The sequence below is a fragment of the Seriola aureovittata genome, chromosome 16, assembly GCF_021018895.1.
Source record: "Seriola aureovittata isolate HTS-2021-v1 ecotype China chromosome 16, ASM2101889v1, whole genome shotgun sequence".
NCBI classification, from domain to species: Eukaryota; Metazoa; Chordata; class Actinopteri; order Carangiformes; family Carangidae; genus Seriola; species Seriola aureovittata.
The window spans coordinates 3,867,652-3,886,449 of record NC_079379.1 but is presented as its reverse complement, the minus strand read 5'-3'; the positions used below and the strand labels follow the sequence as shown (position 1 = coordinate 3,886,449).

At 42.1% G+C, this 18,798-nt stretch overlaps 4 protein-coding genes across 4 annotated transcripts; 1 reads left to right on the top strand and 3 right to left on the bottom strand.

Annotated features, from left to right (window-relative positions):
* Positions 1 to 1,227: 1,227 nt before the first annotated feature.
* On the bottom strand, positions 1,228 to 7,854 carry tap2a (transporter associated with antigen processing, subunit type a). The gene is made up of 11 exons (XM_056398800.1): positions 6,544 to 7,854; positions 6,117 to 6,231; positions 5,893 to 6,023; positions 5,567 to 5,772; positions 5,247 to 5,444; positions 4,971 to 5,099; positions 3,902 to 4,090; positions 3,440 to 3,613; positions 2,906 to 3,065; positions 2,509 to 2,645; positions 1,228 to 1,776 (listed from the first exon to the last, which is right to left on the bottom strand). The coding sequence occupies exons 1-11, from the start codon at positions 7,052 to 7,054 to the stop codon at positions 1,570 to 1,572; spliced, it is 2,157 nt and encodes a 718-aa protein (XP_056254775.1). The 5' UTR covers positions 7,055 to 7,854; the 3' UTR covers positions 1,228 to 1,569.
* Positions 7,855 to 7,999: 145 nt separating this feature from the next.
* On the bottom strand, positions 8,000 to 10,819 carry psmb9a (proteasome 20S subunit beta 9a). The gene is made up of 6 exons (XM_056398805.1): positions 10,535 to 10,819; positions 10,327 to 10,394; positions 9,334 to 9,465; positions 8,914 to 9,043; positions 8,511 to 8,652; positions 8,000 to 8,317 (listed from the first exon to the last, which is right to left on the bottom strand). Exons 1-6 carry the CDS (start codon positions 10,583 to 10,585, stop codon positions 8,190 to 8,192), a joined length of 651 nt encoding a protein of 216 aa, XP_056254780.1. The 5' UTR covers positions 10,586 to 10,819; the 3' UTR covers positions 8,000 to 8,189.
* Positions 10,820 to 11,086: 267 nt separating this feature from the next.
* psmb12 (proteasome 20S subunit beta 12) lies at positions 11,087 to 14,732 on the bottom strand. The gene is made up of 6 exons (XM_056398803.1): positions 14,593 to 14,732; positions 14,056 to 14,126; positions 12,491 to 12,622; positions 12,247 to 12,376; positions 12,033 to 12,177; positions 11,087 to 11,618 (listed from the first exon to the last, which is right to left on the bottom strand). The coding sequence occupies exons 1-6, from the start codon at positions 14,638 to 14,640 to the stop codon at positions 11,491 to 11,493; spliced, it is 654 nt and encodes a 217-aa protein (XP_056254778.1). The 5' UTR covers positions 14,641 to 14,732; the 3' UTR covers positions 11,087 to 11,490.
* On the top strand, positions 14,666 to 18,552 carry psmb13a (proteasome 20S subunit beta 13a). The gene is made up of 8 exons (XM_056398802.1): positions 14,666 to 14,797; positions 15,027 to 15,114; positions 16,131 to 16,228; positions 16,691 to 16,831; positions 17,017 to 17,132; positions 17,495 to 17,553; positions 17,754 to 17,905; positions 18,197 to 18,552. Exons 1-8 carry the CDS (start codon positions 14,739 to 14,741, stop codon positions 18,306 to 18,308), a joined length of 825 nt encoding a protein of 274 aa, XP_056254777.1. The 5' UTR covers positions 14,666 to 14,738; the 3' UTR covers positions 18,309 to 18,552.
* The last annotated feature ends 246 nt before the right edge of the window (positions 18,553 to 18,798 follow it).

Genomic DNA, 18,798 nt, shown 5'->3' with positions numbered 1-18,798 from the left:
AAAAAAAAAAAAAGGTTTTAATAAGCACCAACAGGAAACAGAAGATGTTCCCACCCGTAGAGGAGCACGTGCTCCTTCGGTTAACGTTAAAACATGAAACTAAGTTCGTCTGAAGTTACGCAACATTTCGATACTAGCAGCAATATGTGCCGTACAATCCAAATAGCGCTCTGGGTCGTGCAAGCAAAGGTTATGTAGAGACATGAACTTGACATGTTTAAAATGTCTTGGAAAAAAAACACATGAAGCCGTTTGAGTGTAACAGTGTGAATTACGATACTTCTGCTCTTTCTCTTTCTCCAGGAGAAACGCACGTCTGACCCGCCTGAGGCACCTGACTTTAGCTGCCATTTTGTGGATGCCCAGAAGTCTCGACAAAATGGGCGACATGCTGTTGCCTAAACTGAGCCCGATCTGCGCCGATAGAGGGGGTTGTTGTTTTGACACAGTCACATCACTTCACTGCACCTTTGGTGTTTGTGGCACACGTCACCAGGCAACTTTCCAAAAAGCTTCACAGCCAGAGAGGAAAAAAAACAAAAAACCATTGTTGTTTGCCAGGGACTTTCCAGGTCAGCTCAGACAATAAAACCCAACCCCGACTGTGTTTTAATGCACTGCATCAAAATGCAGTCAGGTGGCTTCCAACCACAAATACAATGGACACAACAGGCTGTGGTATGTGATCAGAAAAACCAAAACGCCTCCGACGACTAACCAGTTTAACTCATTCATAATCACCATTCTCAGCAATACTTGAACTGTTTCATTTGAGTCATGCTTTTAATTGTTTCTCTTCCTTTCATCTCAGAGTACCACAGAGCTCTGTACTGGATTTTGGAGCAGTTTTTTTATTATCTCTGCGTCGGTGTAGTAATGTTTAGAAAAGGCTTCCCTGACCATCCCAGTTACTTTCTTACACTGTGTCAAACAAGTGTGATCGCACGTTGACCTGAGCCCTCATTCTCCACGTCTATTCACTTTTTAACTTTAATGTGTGAATGAATTTGGTGAAAGGACTTTATAAATATGCGTCACGAGGCATGAAAAATACACAGGACACATTCAGGTAAAGTTTGACTGATGTGCCGGCAGGAGTCACGTGACGATGACCACTGACTATGATCTGCAGTGTTATGATACTGTTGATCAATGTTTTATTCGGGACAGTGATATGAAACAAACCTTTGGCCACTCTGATCATAAATGAACGTTTACGATATCAGCTGAGGGTGTCAAGTCAAACTTTTATTCACATTTACCAAACACAAGAACACGAAATGGAAAATTTACATTCAAATTCACTCATACATTTAATTTGATTAATCAATAATACAAAATAATACTATAAATACTACTGACAGAGTTGTGAAGGTGCTTTTTTTTAAATACAGAGGACTTCTAAAAAAAATGAGAATTAATTTTCACTATTTATACAAAACAGTCTGAATTTTAATATTTACATCAATTCCTGCGTCAGGTCAGCTGCTGTTGGTCCTGCTGTCCAACACAAGCAGTTCTGTCACAACACACGTCGAGCTGCATCATGCGCACAGCGACAGCAGTCTGTCACTGCGGCGAGTTTCCCTCAGTGAAGCGCTTCTCTACCAGTTTGTAGTAGCTCCCCTTCATGTCCATCAGCTCCCGGTGAGTCCCTCGCTCCTCAACTTTGCCACCACTGATCACAACGATCTGATCCGCCCTCTCTATGGTCTTCAGCCTGTGGGCGATCACCAGAAGGGTCTGGTTGGGACAACTGGCCAGGGCCTGCTGAACCTGTGCACAGGCGATGACAGAAATACTTATTATTTCATAATTAGGGGTCCACACGGTATGTCTCTGTTTCTACAGGATGTCGGAGGAAACGGTTCGATTGTTTTATTGGTGCAATGAGGGGATGTGTAAAATAATAAAAAAAATAAAAACAACATATTATAATGTCACCAGACCTGCGCAGTTTTGCACTTCAGACATCTTTACTGTAGTACTGATCAGGGAAAGTTATAGATAATAGATATTTATTGAGAATCAATATGATTGGTTTTTTCTCAGTGAGCACACAGGAAACACATGCTAACTGAGTCCGATGGATTAGACGACATTCCTTCAAGATTGTTTGTTATGACTAAGTTTCCTTTTCCACTGAAAGACACTGACCTACATCTCACAGACCCAGTTCACCTTAAGCTGCACATTCTGCAGTGCAACGCTCCCACATGTAGGCCTGTGTCGTACACTAGCACTGTTGACATGTACATAGTTTAGAGCTGGTTGGACACATAAACACATCAATCTGATTTTTTTGAGGCAAATTACATTTTTTGTTGAAAGTTTAGCTGTTTTTTTTTTTTTTTCTAGAGATTCATCTCTGAGCACTTAAAACATACGAGAATGTGATTTCTGTCAATCGTGTCTTATCATCCTGCTAGGAATTAGAAACCTAGAGGCTTCTGGCCTGGGAGGCGCGTGACTGGACACCACAGTGATAGAAGTTGTGACATACTCTACCTTGTTTTCACTCTCAGTGTCCAGAGAGCTGGTTATTTCGTCCAGGATGAGGACGCTCGGCCGTCTGACCAGAGCTCGAGCAACGGCGATCCGCTGCTTCTCGCTCTTGGATAACTGGCCGCCTCCCTCACCCACCTCTGAGAAATAAAATCAGAACAGACTGATGTTAAAGGTTCAAAATTGAAAAAACAACCAAACATGAGGATTTTAAAACTCAAATACTAGTATAATAACTAGTATAAAGCCCCAAAAGTGTTTGTATATTTAGCCTTTATTATGCACAAACAGCATTGATATGAAATAATCATGTTGATTAAAATTGGGTTTAAAGAAAATAAATAAAAAGTTGACAAAAGTTCAAAGTTAAACAGCATGAGGGGCAGTTAGAACAGTTTACCCGTATCGTAGCCTTTCTCCAGCTGCTTGATGAAGTCATGGGCGTTGGCTTTGCGTGCCGCCTCCTGGATCTCATCCAAGGAGCAGTCAACAAGCCCGTAGGCGATGTTGTCTCTGATGGAGCCAGAGAAGAGAACGGGATCCTGGCTCACCACCGCGACCTGTTAAACACACGCTCATCAGCTTGACTGAATGAATAACACGTTTTAAAAAGTCAAATCTACACTAAGTTCTTTCTTTTCTCAAAATTTCTCAAAAGTTTAAATGTGATTTTATTTAATTTTGTTGTGGCACCTGCCAAATGCAAAAATTTCATCTCTGCTGATTCTTGATGATCCAAACACTCAACAGTGATTGGGAAGGAAATATGGGGCTTTGTGAGCGCTATTGGACAACTGCTTAGCGCTCTCTGCGTCTTTCAGAATAGGGTTCTTGTAAAGTTGTTGAATGCTGATGTTGTATTTGAAAATATAAAACAATTAAAACACAAATTCTTAAAGACAGGAGCTGTATCTCCATGAGAAAAAGCAAAGACCTTCTTGTGGAGGTAACGGTGATCGTAGGACTTCAGTGGTTCATTGTCCAGTAGGATTCGTCCATCCTGCGGCTCGTAGAATCGCTCCAGCAGACTCACACAGGTGCTTTTTCCTTCTCCAGACGGACCCACCAGCGCCGTCATCTGACCCGGCTTCAGCTCCAAAGAGAAATCCTGAATGAAGGAGAGTAACAATGTTTGTAATAACACAGTGCAAGTGGAATATTTCACACTTATCCAGAGGAAACAAGGAGAAAATCTTAATTTAACACACTGAACATTGTTGATATTGAGTTTGCGTCATTGTAATGGATCCATAGTTTACTTTACATACATTTTTAGGAAACTTAAATACTTTAAATACTAGTGACTTTCTATTTTCAAAGTGTTTTTTCCCCTTATTTATTTCACTTTATTTAATGAACTGTCTGAACTGCCATCTGCCTGGTGCTGAGATCTCACCTTCAGCACTGTTTTGTTGGGGTTTGCAGGATAGGCAAAGTTGAGACGGTGGAAGTTGACGCGTCCTCTCAGCTGATCAGGTTTGAGTTTTCCCTCTGTGCTGACTTGCGGTTTCCGGTCCAGATACTCAAACACTTTCCCAGCAGCTCCCACCGAGTTCAGCATGTCGCCGAAGATGTAGGTGAGCGTCTGGAAGATAGCAGTCATAGGAAAGGGTTGGTAAAGTCATCACTTAATAACATATGTTTACAGAATGCTTAGAGTCAGAGTTGCAGTATGTTAAATGCAAATAAATTTGCAAGCAATTATATGCTGAGAATAGCTTAGATATGTGTGGTTAAACATGTTTAAAAGTTATGAGCTGTCCAGAGCTCTTAAGTCATCTGGTACTGGTCTGTTTGCTGTTTTATGCTCCTAGGTCCACCTGTTGACACGAGAGCTCATACTCATTTAAAAGCAACCTCAAAACATTTTTAGTAAAGCTTATGTGTATGCTCATTTTAACCAAGCAGCTGTTACAGGAGCTATTTGTATGTTTTGCTATTGCTACATAGCCAGCATTAGCATTGAGGGCATGAAGAGTTCAGCATCAAACTTTCAGCAGCCCTCTTGTTTTGCTCTATTACTGTCACTGCTTTTCCTCTACTGCAGTTTGCATGCTAACCAGTTAGCTCCAGCATGTCAAGTCACTTTCCAATACCGAGTCACTGTAGTGTCCGGACTGCCCTGAAGAAGTAGCACTGCTTCTAACCCCTTGTATTGTAAATGCAATGATGGCTGAAGCTTTTGGCAAGACTGGTAGGTGAATGGCTGTTAATGCTAATGATAGCTATGTAGCAATAGCAAAACTTACAAATAGCCCCTTCAATGGCTCTTCTTAATTACTTTATTTACAACATGCATTTTAACTTTTTCATCACAGCACATTGAGTTGAGTCTCTTGTGTATGACATACTGTATGCTAGATAAATACTGTGGTCCTTGCCAAAGTCCTAAACTAGCTACTGCTTTTTGTTGCTTGCAATCTCCAGCCCTGACTGACGACAATCCACAGAGCATTATGGGATACCCTTATGTTGTCTCCAAGGTCTGACTGGTAGAGGATAAAGGAAACAAGATTGCCCGTGGTCATCTGTCCGCTCCGGATGAACAGCCTGCCGTAGTACAACATGAAGACCTGCATGCCCAACCCTGTCAACTACAGACACACACACACACACATACACACACACACACACACACACAAAGGAACAAATACTGTTAAATAAGGTAATATACAATGATTGGCTCAACATCACCTGATCTCCCAAAAACACAGTTTCACTAAGTATGACAAGCTTCTCACCCTCCGTGCCAGCAGGTAAACAGCCGAGACAATGTCCCGGCGAGTCTTGAGGGCATGTGTGTCCATCAAGCGGTCGTCATAGCGACGGGCCTCATGTTTTTCTGTATTAAAGCTCCGTACCACACGAATACTGGATACCACCTCGCTTGCTGCTTCGTTTGCCAAAGCCATTGAGTCCTGCATCGCCAGGGACAACCTCTGAGGAAGGTATAACAAGGGAGAATGGGTACATCAATGAGATTTAACTTAACTTGAATAGGTTGTCTCAAATCAGGGCAAAATATTTTCTGATGAAACATTGAAAAAAATATTTCTTTTACCTGGTAGTGTGTGTCGTAGATGTTCTGAATGAGGCCAGTGATTGGCGTCTCCATCAGTACGAGGAATGTCAGCTTCCATGACAGATTCATCATCAGGGAGATCATACCCACCGTCTTGATGAATGTCCTCAGCAGCACGTTGACATTCAGGCACACTGTTCTTCCCATCAGGGTGGTGTCCTTAGACAACCTGGATGTGATTTCACCTGCACAGAAAATTAAGAGTTTATCCTCTGTCTTTCTGTCGTAATGTTAGATCTCAACCTGACTTCTTCTGTCCTTCATGTGCACCTAAAAATTAAACATACATCAGAACTGAGTCTTACCTGTCTTTATGGTCTCAAAGAATCCAATTTCCTGTTTGGTCAAAGCCTCAAATAGTTTGACTTTCATTCTGCATGTGTAAGAACTGATGGCACAAAGTAAAAGACCCCCTCTGCAGCCTGCACTCACAGAGCTGATAAATCAAAGACACAGTCAGTTAGATAAAAGCAGTGAGCCACAGACACAGGCTGATGGCTGACTGTGGAGGGAAAACACTGTGCCATACCTTCCCAGAGAGTACAGGCCCATGAAGAGCAGTGCAGATATAAATTCATTCTGCTGGTACTGACCACCCAAGATGTCAATGACTCTGCCAGTGTAGAACGGGATGAACATCTCACCTGAGCAGAGACACACACAGGTACACAGACAGACACATACAAAGAGCATACATCAGATTATCATGAATGTAGTCCTGTATATCCCAAGAGTGACAACTCCTCCTGGGCGAGTGTTTATATTCCAACAGTGAGACTCAAAATTTAAAATGCTAATAATGCTAATAATTAAACTCATGAGTGTTTTTAATAATACTTTTCACTGTTCTCATATCTGTATCGGTCTGCATCATTATCTTGGCATCACTACCTTAGACTGAAATCATCAGCATCATCATCATCATTAGCATCATCATCATCATCATCTGTACTCACAGAGAACTGCCAGCGACAAGAACACAAACCCTCCCAGCAGCAGGGGATAGTCTGGTCTGAACAGCCGGAGGACTCTCATAAACAGATCTCTAGCCTTCTGCTTTGTCCCTTTACCGGCGGCCGCTTCGTCGGTGTCCGGGATGGTGATCTCCCAGAACAGTGCGGCAGCCAGCGACGCTGCGGTGCACAGCAGCCAGCAGCGCATACCCGCCAGCTGGCCACACTGGCTCTCCTCATGGTAGAGCGCCTTGGTCCCGGTCTCAAACACCGCGGGGAGCAGACTGTGCGCCGCTACAATACGAACCAGCAACGGCCTGAAGTGTCCGAGGGTGAGCAGACATACAGCAGTCAGTGCCACACACCGGAGAGCCGCAGAAACCCAGAGACGGACAAGATGTCCAAAGACACCGTGCGTCACTACCAGTCCCGATGCGTAAAACAAGGACAGGTCGACGCAAACTGCTAAAATCAAAGCAGCGACTTTGTGGAGGATGAATTTATTTTCTGCCATTTTTCCAGCAGCAGCCGTCCTCGTATGACCTGCTCTGCCGCGAGACCAGTTCTAGTTTTCATTCACTTTCAGTTTCATTATCTGGCAGCAGCAGGGGTTTCCCTGAAACACTGCAGCTCAAAACCAAAGACTGCAGTGAGACACAGTTTAAGATGCTTAAACTGAGTGTTTATACAAGTGAACTATTTCTAATTATCATCATCATCATCATCATCTTATTATTATTCTTCCTTCTAAATAGCCAGATCCTTATCCTGGATGAAAACTTTATAACATTCACAGTTGGTGTTTGCAACATCATTATTCATTCGACCGTAACGTGGACTAATTATTTAATAAATTTCCAGTTCAGATCATGCAGCGTGACCAAGAATCTCATTTTAATACTTGGATAAACAAAACTAGTCAAGTGCAGAGAAAAGGGTGCTATAATCCTTCAGTGGTGTAACAGCTTTAACTTTCACTTTTTGGTGATATGTTGGTCAGACTGAATTCCTCAGACAGCTGCTGAGAACATGTGGGAGTATTCATAGTGAGGCTTAAGGAATATCAGGGGTTCTACAGGTTTTGTTAATTCACTTTTATTTCCTCAGGCCCATTAAAACAAATTATGGTTTGCACTGTTGTCATGCAACAGGCCCATTGACAGAATATACAGCAGGTTGAAGAGACTGACGTGGCCTTGAATGACCCCTTGTCTAGAGAAACACACCGTTTGATAGTCAGAGTCTCTGGTCAAGAGACTGAGCTGACAAAAAGTTCACCATCATCCCTCTGGTGAGTTACATGCATGGTCTGACATTAACAGCTACATCAATCAATGTCACCTATTGGAAGCTTCTTTTCGTTGTATTTCAAAGTCTTTCAATGATGAGCCGTGTGTGTGAGCAACACAAAAGCCACCTGATAACACACTTGAAATAGCTTTGGGAATTGGAGAGGGGCACAGGTTTTTATTCTTTTATTAGAACTCTTAGTAAAGTATACTTGTCCAACATTCAGTTTACAAGCTGAGTTAACAGTTCAGAAGTTGACAGGTGAGTCAAAAATGAGCTACGGCTATTGTGAGGAAAACAAATACCTAACTGCATTTAGCACTACAGTGGCTTCGCACACTACAGATGCTATATACTGATCACTGATCAAAGAAGGTCGGTAATTCATTCCCAAGAATGACTCTCTCCTCTGTGCTGTGCTCGTCGATGGCGACGATATAGGCCACGCCGCCACTGGAGCCATCGCGGTTCATCGCCAAAGAGAGAGCTACAAGAAAGAGAGGGAGGTGAGACCGGTGAGGAGACTGAACACATGATTTAGTTTTTATCAGACAAAATATCTAATATCACATTAAATAACAGAATGATTGATCCAAGAAGGAGCAAATGTCTGGCTTCTCTCTCACCACCACTGACAACAAAAACAACAACAACAACAACAACAACAACACACAACTTACTGTTGACAACAAACTTCTGACTCTCCTCTTTGCTCATTCCCCTGCGATACTCAGCATCAACAAACCCATAAACATATGAGCTGCCGGAGCCCCCAACTGCAAAAGGCTGCCTCGTCAGGAGACCGTTCAGGGTGGCAAACACCTGCGAGAGGTCAAAGGGCACAGGAGCAGAGGGGAAGAAGACAGGGTGAGATGTAATCCTGTACGGACACCTATCACATCAAGTGTGTTGGCTAGAGAAGATCTTTTAAAACATTAGCAGCTGCTCTAAATATGAAGTGACCTCAAGGTCAGCTGAGCAGAAGTGGTAGAAACATTCATTTGGACAATTTTGTTTTATCTTCCTAGTTCAAGGCTTAATATCTTCCCTCCAGGCAGCAGTCATCTATATGTGTTTACTGACCTGCCCTCCATCTCTCCTGTCCCAGCCGGCCACAATGAGATGTGCTGACAGCTCCTCCTTGTACTTGTACGAGATGTTCCTCACCAGAGTGGCAGCTGAGCGAACCTGGGGGTCCTCACCTATCTCGGTACTGACGGAAGAAGAACAGAATATCTTATAAAAAGAGAAAGACAAAAGCGATGTGCACTGTGATTTAAACTATTCTAAAGGTTGATATGATACTGATATCTTTACATTTAAAGTGCCAGTAGTAATTTAGTAATTAATGTGAATGATGAAAACATGAAATATGAAAATACCTCGTTGCTAGTTTTTTAGCACATTTGAAATGAGGAAGGTATCTCATGTCAGAGTTTGACTACAGCTTGTGTTTAATAAAAGAGTAATAAGTCCATCAGTCTCCGTTCACTGTGTATTTACCTGTGGACATCTAGCTGGTAGTTGACTATCTCAGCAATAGTCTGAGCGTCGGCTGCAGATCCTGACAGAGCACAGTAGATCTTGTCATGGAGAGGAGAGAGTTTGTTCATCACCCTGTTCACCACTGTTGCTCTGGATGGAGGGATGAGGAGAGAGAGTGTGTGTGATTGACGGGTGGAGACAAGAAGAGGACATACATGAGGAGAGATGGAGAGGATTTTAGGTTAGTTTGCTTGAGAAGCTTCAGAAAAGAAACACAGTGGTGGAATAAAATACTGAGCTTCTTTACTTAAGTGAAAGTACCAATACAACAATGTAAAAATACTCCGTTACTTATATAAATCCTGCATAAAAAATCCTACTTAAGTAAAAGTGCAGAAGTGTTCTCAACAAATGTAGTTATGGTGTCAAAGTAAAATAACTTATTTCACCCCTCTGACTGATGTATTATTATATAAGACATTATAAGTTAGTTAATAGTGAGGCAACAGGGTGGAGTTAGTATCAACTAGTTTATATACAATCAGGTATTTTAGTCTGATTGTTCTCAACCTGGGGGTCAGGCCCCTCCAAAGGGTCACTGGTTAAATCAGATGGGTTGTAAGATGATTAATGAGAACACATTGTGTTCACATGTTGGACTTTTTTCTTTGTTTTGTTAAATATTGGATCATTTTAAGCCTGGAGCAGTTGAAACAGACCCCTGGACCGTGACCATGGACTCCTACTACACACTGCAGACAAAAGCAAAAGTGCTGGAAGTCGCTGGTTTAATCTTTAACAATGTGATGTGTTTTCTAGGATGATTATATTCATCGTGTTAAAATCTAACTCTAACTCTCTACTGCAGTAGAAGTGTTTGGTAGCAGAAGCATGTGGAAACACAATAAAGCAGGCCTAAGTAGCCTACCGCAAAACTGCACTAAGTACAGTACTTAGTTACTTTCCACCGCTGAAACACACGCACACGCGCGTTCACACGCACCAACTTACCCCGCCGACACGCGGGAGTCAGAGCCCAGCACGACCCCTCCATTATACTCTACGGCAATGATGGTTGTCTACAAACAGAGGAAAGGATCAGAATAAATACCTTGCACTTGTAGCGGTCAGTTCCGCATGCGGCCCAGCAGTGGGCCGACAGTTCACACATTAACAGACCACCCGCTCTCTCAGAGACGTTCAAAAACCTTTTACTTACCCCGGTCTTCACCTCCTGAGACAACCACTCTGGCCCGGTTCCTCCCGACATGATGCAGAGACTCCGGCAGCGACAGCACCGACTCTACCTGACCTGAGCGCAGGGAGAACAGGCCACACCGAAGCGTTCAGTCCCGCTCTCTGTCGTTTCCTTGTTGTCGGAAACTTTATTAAATGCTACACAACTGTCTGTTTTACCAAATCGGTTCTACAGTCAAACATCAGACGGACTCCATGTTTTCCTAAATCGAAATTGAAAGTTAAATGTTCCCTCCTCTGCAGCGAGCTGCGCACCAGTCACAGCCTCAAACCAAGGCTACCTAGAGTGCGCATCACTTTTTAATGATACAACTAACTGCCACAAAGGCATTGCACTGCCACGAAACACTAAATATTTGTATTAAAAATAATAAGAAATAAAAATCAATAAACAGATATAGATATTAACAAGATACAAACAAGAACAGGAACATGTGCAGAACACATCACAAATCCTTAAAGAAATGTTGAAGCACAGAACTGAAGTAAGGAAAGAAAAAAAGATGAAGAATGATAAAGTTTTGGAAAATATTCATTTTTATTTCACATATTTCCATATGTTAAAAAAACAACACAACACGTGACCTGGACACATAAGACAGAAACATGGTTTTATAATGGAAATGATGACAGTGTTGACCGTGGACTTGGTGTAGAGTTTGAATCAGAGCGTAAAAACACAAACTCAAATATGTTTCCACATATGATCAGAGTTACTCATGTGCAGGCAACAAACTAAAAACCCATGTCTAACTTGTTCTTCAGGTGTGTGTGTGTGTGTGTGTGTGTGTGTGTGTGTGTGTGTGTGTGTGTGTGTGTGTGTGTGATTTGACAGAGCAGATTAATAAAGTTGTGGCTTAGGGAATCCATATAATTACTCCACCATACAAGAAAATATATTTCAACTGTGTCAGGTGGTCACTCATCATGGAACTTGGGCAGCTTGTCACCAGGCACAACCACATGCTCCACCCCTGTTTCCGTGATCACCACCAGGTGAGCCACGCCCCCGCTGACGTTGTCTCTGCCCATGGCCAAAGCAAGAGCTGCAGCACAGGAAGAGAGGGATGAGGTAAAAAGGGAGGGTAGAGGAGGGAGGAAGACAAAGGAAGACGGACAGGAACAAGATGCAGGGAAATTTACAGCAGGTCAGGCTGTTACAACAGTTTGTAACATTTACACAGCTCCTGACTACAACTACTGAGCTACTAACAAACATCTAATTTACATTAACTCTTTCTCTGAAGTGCAAACAGAAGATTTCTATTCAGAACAGACGTACAAGCAGCACTGCAGATGCTTGGATAGTAAGAACATAAACATCCTCTAAGTCTGAACTCTTTCCTCTGAATCTTAATCCAACCTCTCATAGTAGGTAACATTTTCATACACTACATCCTGACAAAACGAGTACAAATGTATTTGAATTTGTGTACATAAGTAAAATAATATGACAGTACCATTAGTGGCAAACTGAAGGCATTCTTCTCTGCTCATGTTGGGTTTGTATTTGGCGTCAACGTAGCCGTAGATGTAAGTGCTGCCTGAGCCACCGATGGTAACGGGCTGACTGATTAACATCCCGCCTAAGGACACCACGTACACCTGGGGAAGGATGGAGGAGATCAGCTACATGCAGCAAGCTGGACTGACTAAGTAATAACTACTACCTACCTGTGGTCCTTTCTTCCTGTCCCAGCCTGCTGTCATGAAGCCGGCCTGCAGCTCCTCTTTGTTATTGTAACACAGTTCTTTCAGCACCGACGCTGCTGCTATCACCAGCGGAGGGGTCTCCATCTGGACACTATGAGTTAGGGAGGATCAACAACAATATCTTTTGTCTGTGTGTAGACATGTGCTTACATCATGTGTGCATATTGGTGCTATGTGCAGATGCATTCATGTGTGTGCGTGGCACCTGTGGAAGGACAGGTGGAATTTAGCAGTCTTAATGACGGCCTGAGCGTCTGCGAGGGAGCCAGCCATGCAGCAGAAGATCCGGTCATGAACCTGAATCACCTTGTTGATGGTCTTAGATGATACATATTCCCTGAAGAGAGGGTGAGAATGAACACAAACACAGTTCAACAGCACCACAAACTGCAGCATCCTCCTGTCTAGCTCCACAGAATCTGGATTTGTATTTTGATCTGCACCAAATTGTACAAAATCATAGATGACAACGGATAAATTTGTCTGATCTTTTTTACATCAAAGTCCCTGCATTAATTATCATTGAAAAATGCTATTTGTAAGTTAGCCAACATGAGCATTAACAGCTGTTTACTCACCAGTCTGGTACAAATGTTGTGAGTGAAGCATCAAACTTCTTTCCTTTACTCACCAGCAGCTGCCTCCAGCAATGGGAAATAACCCTTTTGTTTTGCTTCTATTTCTATTATTTCTCTTCCTCTACTGAAGTTAGCATGCTAACCAGCTAGCCCTGGCCCAGTTTACCTGTCTCATCACTTTCCCATTTCTCATCCCTGTAGCGTCCAGTCTGCCCTGAAGGTAGCACTGCTCAGAGGTAGTATTATAACATCTTGTTCTGTAACTCTCTCTTGTCAACTGGTGAGTAAACAGCTGTTAATGCTGATCCTGGCCATGTAGCAATAGCAAAACGTACAAACAGCTCCTTTAATGAAAGTGATATTTTTTAAAAAAAATCCTGGCTTCGCCACTTTAACCAGATCTGCACCAAAACTGAATGTTCCCTGGCCTATTCCCCATCCCTCCACCAAGTTTGGTGTAAATCAGTTCAGTACTTTTTGTCTAATCCTGCTGACAAATAAACAAACCAATAAACAAACAGACACAGGTGACAACACGTCCTTGACAGAGGTAATAAAAAAATGAACATTATAACCTTCATGATGGGAGGATTAATTGTAGGACTGTTTTATTAGACTGCAGTTGTTTTAGCTACAGTAGGTGTTCCTAATAAACTGCAGAAGGAGCGTTTGTTATACATGTAAAAATCTGTGGGGTAGAAGGATGACAGAGCTTGAAAAAGGAAATCCTGAAATTGAGTATATCATAATTGTACTGTAAGTACAGTACTTGAGTAAATAGTTACATTTTACCACTGAGCTTAATAGAACACAACATAAAAACTTAATTAAAGCTGAAGTTTATGTCAAATGTAGTTTTTACTGGATACAGGTGGTAAATAAAGACATTATTAGCAGTAATTACTTGATGCTCACGATTTGAAAAATACAGAAAGTGGCTGATTCTGAACTTTTTCTTTTCCTTTTAGACTAAGTTCTGAGAGATGTTGTTGGTAAAACGTTGATCTTCTGAGCGTACTTTGTAAAGTTTTTTTCTGCTTCAAAAACACAACCATCACCAGCTCTGATCCAATGAGCAACTTTGTTTGTGATTCATTTTTTAAATCTTTATCATGTTATCAAGCTGTTCCTGATCTGTATGACTGTATTTAATAATGAAGGCAACTTCAGTGTGGCGTCACAACATCCTCACCCTCCAATTGAAGCTCTGGAATCTGAACCGATCACGACCCCTCCATCAAAAATGGCGGCCAGGATGGTGGTCTGAGGGGAAAAGGGGGGGGGGGGGGGGGTTGTTGTGATTTGTGATTCTCCAACATTGTAGACGAGGCCAAATATGACACAAGAAATATATAACAATGCACTATCACAGGCATACTAATTTCTCGTGACCTCATTTTCATTCATGCAGACTGAAAAAGGCTATGAATTCTGGGACTTGGAGTTCTGTCTGGGAGGGGTTTTTCACACTGAAAATGAAAGTGTAGCCGGTCGTTTTCTTTAGAAATATAAAGAATAAACTCGTTTAGAGATAATATATTACATGTACTCATACAAAAACACCTGGAACATCCTGTCGATGTAACTTCACTTGGTTACCAGGTTACTATTCAGGTACAGCATCACCTGTTCGTACGCGAAATCGATTATAGATCATTTTAAGTGTAAATAGGATTCGGTGCTGCCTCAGTAGAAACGGATCGTAGTGAACCGGTCCGGATTTACTCACCCCTGTGCTGACTCCTTTGACGTGTGAGTCCGTGCAGCGTTTCTCCATTTTCACTCCAAAATCGAAAGCGAGGACGGCGAGGTGACGCTCAGAACAGCGACCTCAGGCGCACTGAGACGCGCAGAGAAGCCGCAGTCAGATCCAGTATGGCGCTATCTAATGTCCAGACCCCTGTAGCTGGCTTCAATTTCGACAACGCGACGAGGTATGAGCTTCTTTTAAGACTTCTGAGCATCACGCTGTGTCAGAAATGACTCAAATAAATATGTAACTGACGGTAACACGGACTTTTCATCGGGATCAAAAGTGAAAGTAACTTTTTCCTGCTTGTTTATCAGTAAATCAATGAAAGGCTGCGGTGATAACGTGTTATTATAACTACACTATATTCATCAGTTGATCCCCCTCCTCCCTTTCTCTGCCCCTCTCTGTAGAAATGCTGCATTAGAGGGTCATTTTGAAGGAGGACAGACACCTAAACCTCTGAAAACAGGTACCACCATAGCAGGAGTGGTGTTCAAGGCAAGTACAAAGCTGTGTAAACCGCACTGACAAACATGAACGGATCAAACAGTGACTTTGTATGTTTTAGTGTATGAACTATAAATTTGATACTTGATACCAGATTGATTTGATACCTTTCGTCAGCCATTGTTTTGTTTTTTTTAATTCTTGTTTAATATAAATAGAAACCTGCAGAAAGAACAAACGTGTAAGTTTCCTCTGTTGTTAAGGTTATTTATCTTGTATGATGCTGTAACAGCGGCAGTGCTTCCATCCAAGGCCTCTCCAGCCTGCAAATCACAAAATGGCACCGCACACTGCATAAGTTATGTTGCCAGAAAATCAGATCAAAGACCATCAATAACCCGAGATGGACAAAAACATTACTGTGAATTTAATAGTTTCTTGTTTGTAAAATGTTGCTGTTTAGCTTTGAACTCACACAGTAAATGTCATATGCTGGAGCATCACTGAACACAACACGGGAAGTTTCTTGTTCAAACCTTTAATTCTACAAAGCAACTTGCTGCAAAATGCAGTGAAGGTCTAACTGTGTCAAAATAGTTTAAGATCTCTGCAGTTAATTTTCATACTTTCACCAATGGCTGCCTGGAAGTGTGAAACATACAATCACTCATGGTTTTGTATGTGTTGGACAATAGTCAGCAGTAGTGTAAGATGTCCACAGTTGAAGTAAATGGGATTAAACATGGAAACACACTGGTGTGGCCCGTTAAGTTATTATATGTAATGGAAGCACTTATCCATTCTACATGTGTGTGTTTGTGCATGTGCAACACAACACGTCAGTCATTCATACAATTGCAGACATTTTCATGTGGGAGCTTCCCAGTTCATTCAGTTATCCACCTCTGGTGTCTGGACAGCTCCACTGGATCAGGTTTTAGTGCCTTTCCCAAAGGTCACCCAGAGGGTTAGAGACTGAGGCCGTGTCTTCATGGAGCTGTTATCTTCAAACAAACCAGGCGCATTTTAATATTATTTAACTAATACACTCTGTTGTGTTGGTGCAGGATGGGGTGGTGCTGGGAGCAGACACAAGAGCCACTTCCAGCGAAGTGGTGGCCGACAAGATGTGCGCCAAGATCCACTACATTGCTCCCAATATATAGTAAGTGTAAGAGTGTTAGACTGAAACCACGAGGGGAGAAATCTACCTTCAGATACTGTTATCATTCTGGGATGTTCAATACGTTTCCATTTGTTGTGAATTATACAACAGTTAGATCCAACCAAGTACTTAGATTGGAAAGGCTGAGAGAGACAGTGACATAACAGTGACACACTACTGATGACAGATTGATGCATTCTGTGGTTGCATTGCATTCTGGGTTGTTGAGGCTACTGTAGAAGAAGATAAATAAGTCACACTATCTTTTGTGTTATGGATTTCTGTGATTGATGATTCAACATAGTGGCTAAAGAAAGAAGCCTCCCTGTAGTTTTCCATCTCCTCTGAAATCTTTCCCTCTGTGACTCTTCATATTCCTCTTTCTTTTTTCCCCTCATCTTTTATCCACATATCTATTCTTCCTCTTCCTCTCTCTCTCTCTCTCTCTCTCTCTCTCTCTAGCTGTTGTGGGGCAGGTACAGCAGCAGATACAGAGAAGACCACAGAGCTTCTCTCCTCCAACCTCACCATCTTCTCGCTGAACAGTGGGAGGAACCCTCGCGTCGTCATGGCCGTCAACATCCTACAGGACATGTTGTACAGGTTTGTGCTGCACATGCACACGCACATGCACCTGTATCAGGGGTTGTATGAATGAATGAATGTGAACAATAACATTAGTTAAGATTAAAGATGTTACAGTAGCGGTCATATTCTGTAAATTTACAGTTCATTGAAAAACTGTGGCGTTCATCTGGCTTCCCTTGTGTGATCTCTGTGGCCCTCAGGTATCACGGCCAAATTGGTGCCAATCTTATACTGGGAGGAGTTGATTGCACTGGGAACCACCTGTTCACAGTGGGGCCGTATGGGAGTGTAAATAAGGTGCCTTACCTTGCGATGGGTATGTGATATAACACTGTTCTGTAGTACAGTTTCTGTGACATCTTTTTCCTTTATTCTTTGTTGGGGGTCGTGTGTTCAGTCGTGCCGACCATCACTGCTCAGGTCTTAGTCTTTGTGTTTCAAATGTGTCATTTTGTGAATTAAATGGGTTTTAAACAAACCAAGTGTTTGAAACTGCAGAAGTAAGAGTTTCTATAGACTGATGACCTATCACTGCTAATATTTTATGTGAAAGTGTCAGAGATAATGACTTTGTTATTTTATATTTAACTATATAAATGATATATTTTCAGATATGCATGTCACTGTGAGACTACATCCACTCTGTGTTTCAGCTGGCTTTACTGTGTGTTCCTGCAGGATCTGGTGATCTGGCTGCTCTTGGGATTTTAGAAGATGGGTTCAAACCCGATCTGGAGGTATGGCTCCTGGACAACTGTAGTTACACACTGTGACCGTCACAAAATGACTTCACTTACTGTTGGACATTTTTAATTGAATAATTGCAGTACAGCAGTACAGAAGGCAGAATAAGCCTCTACATTATACAAGCAGTTGAGAAAATGTTTTAAAAAAAAAAAAAAAAAAAAACACTTCCCTGATTTCCCTCAACTCTCAGCTGGAGGAGGCCAAGGAGCTGGTGCGTGTTGCCATCCACGCTGGCATCATGAATGACCTCGGCTCAGGCAACAACATCGACATCTGTGTCATCACCAGACAAGGAGTGGACTACATCAGACCCTACCAGGAGTCAGAGTACAACGACAACAGGTACAAGTATGACTTTACAGGAGATCTACAAGAGAGTTGAGTAAGTTTAGTAAGTGATCCGTATTTGAAGGAGTTTTTGGAGAGTTTTAATGTTGAACCATGACTGCAGAGATCAGAGGTCTTTCTCAGTGAGTTATGGCAGTGTGATGTTGCAACATTAAGGATATAAAAACGTATGTGCAAAATTGTGACTTGGCCCCTATCTATCTATCTATCTATCTATCTATCTATCTATCTATCTATCTATCTATCTATCTATCTATCTATCTATCCCTCTGTCTGTCTATCCAGGAAAATGAAATACAAATATCGTGCAGGCACGACCCCAGTTCTCACAGAGAAAGTAGTCCCCTTAAAGCTGGAGGTTGTCCAGGAGACCGTGCAGCGGATGGATACAGCCTGACCGGGGATGCACAGCCACACCACAACATTTAGCAGTACGACCGTTGCATCATTATTCACCGGATGATTGATTAGTACACTCATCCAGTTTTCAACTCTGCTGCTATGCCTCTCTGTTATGTGGAAGAGTCCGTGCAGACGTTACTGCAGCACTACAGTAAGCTACAAGGCTGTAATGAGAAGGTTGTAACATGTTTTTACAATATGGAAAAATAAAAAACAATTAAAAAAAAAAATCTGATTGATCCCTGTTGCCTCATTTCTTTTCATACGTTGTAATTATTTACTGTCTCATTGTAGTATTTCAATTTACCTGTACCTTTAGTCCTATAGGTCACTGTGCTGCATTTCCTGTTAATTTATCTTATTCTACACATTCTGCTTTGTCATTAACCTGACTGCATTATATTCTTCATAACTATGAAATATGCAAACAATAATCTCATTGACCTCTGATGGCTTCCCAGAACCTGAGTGCTGCATTTCCGCCT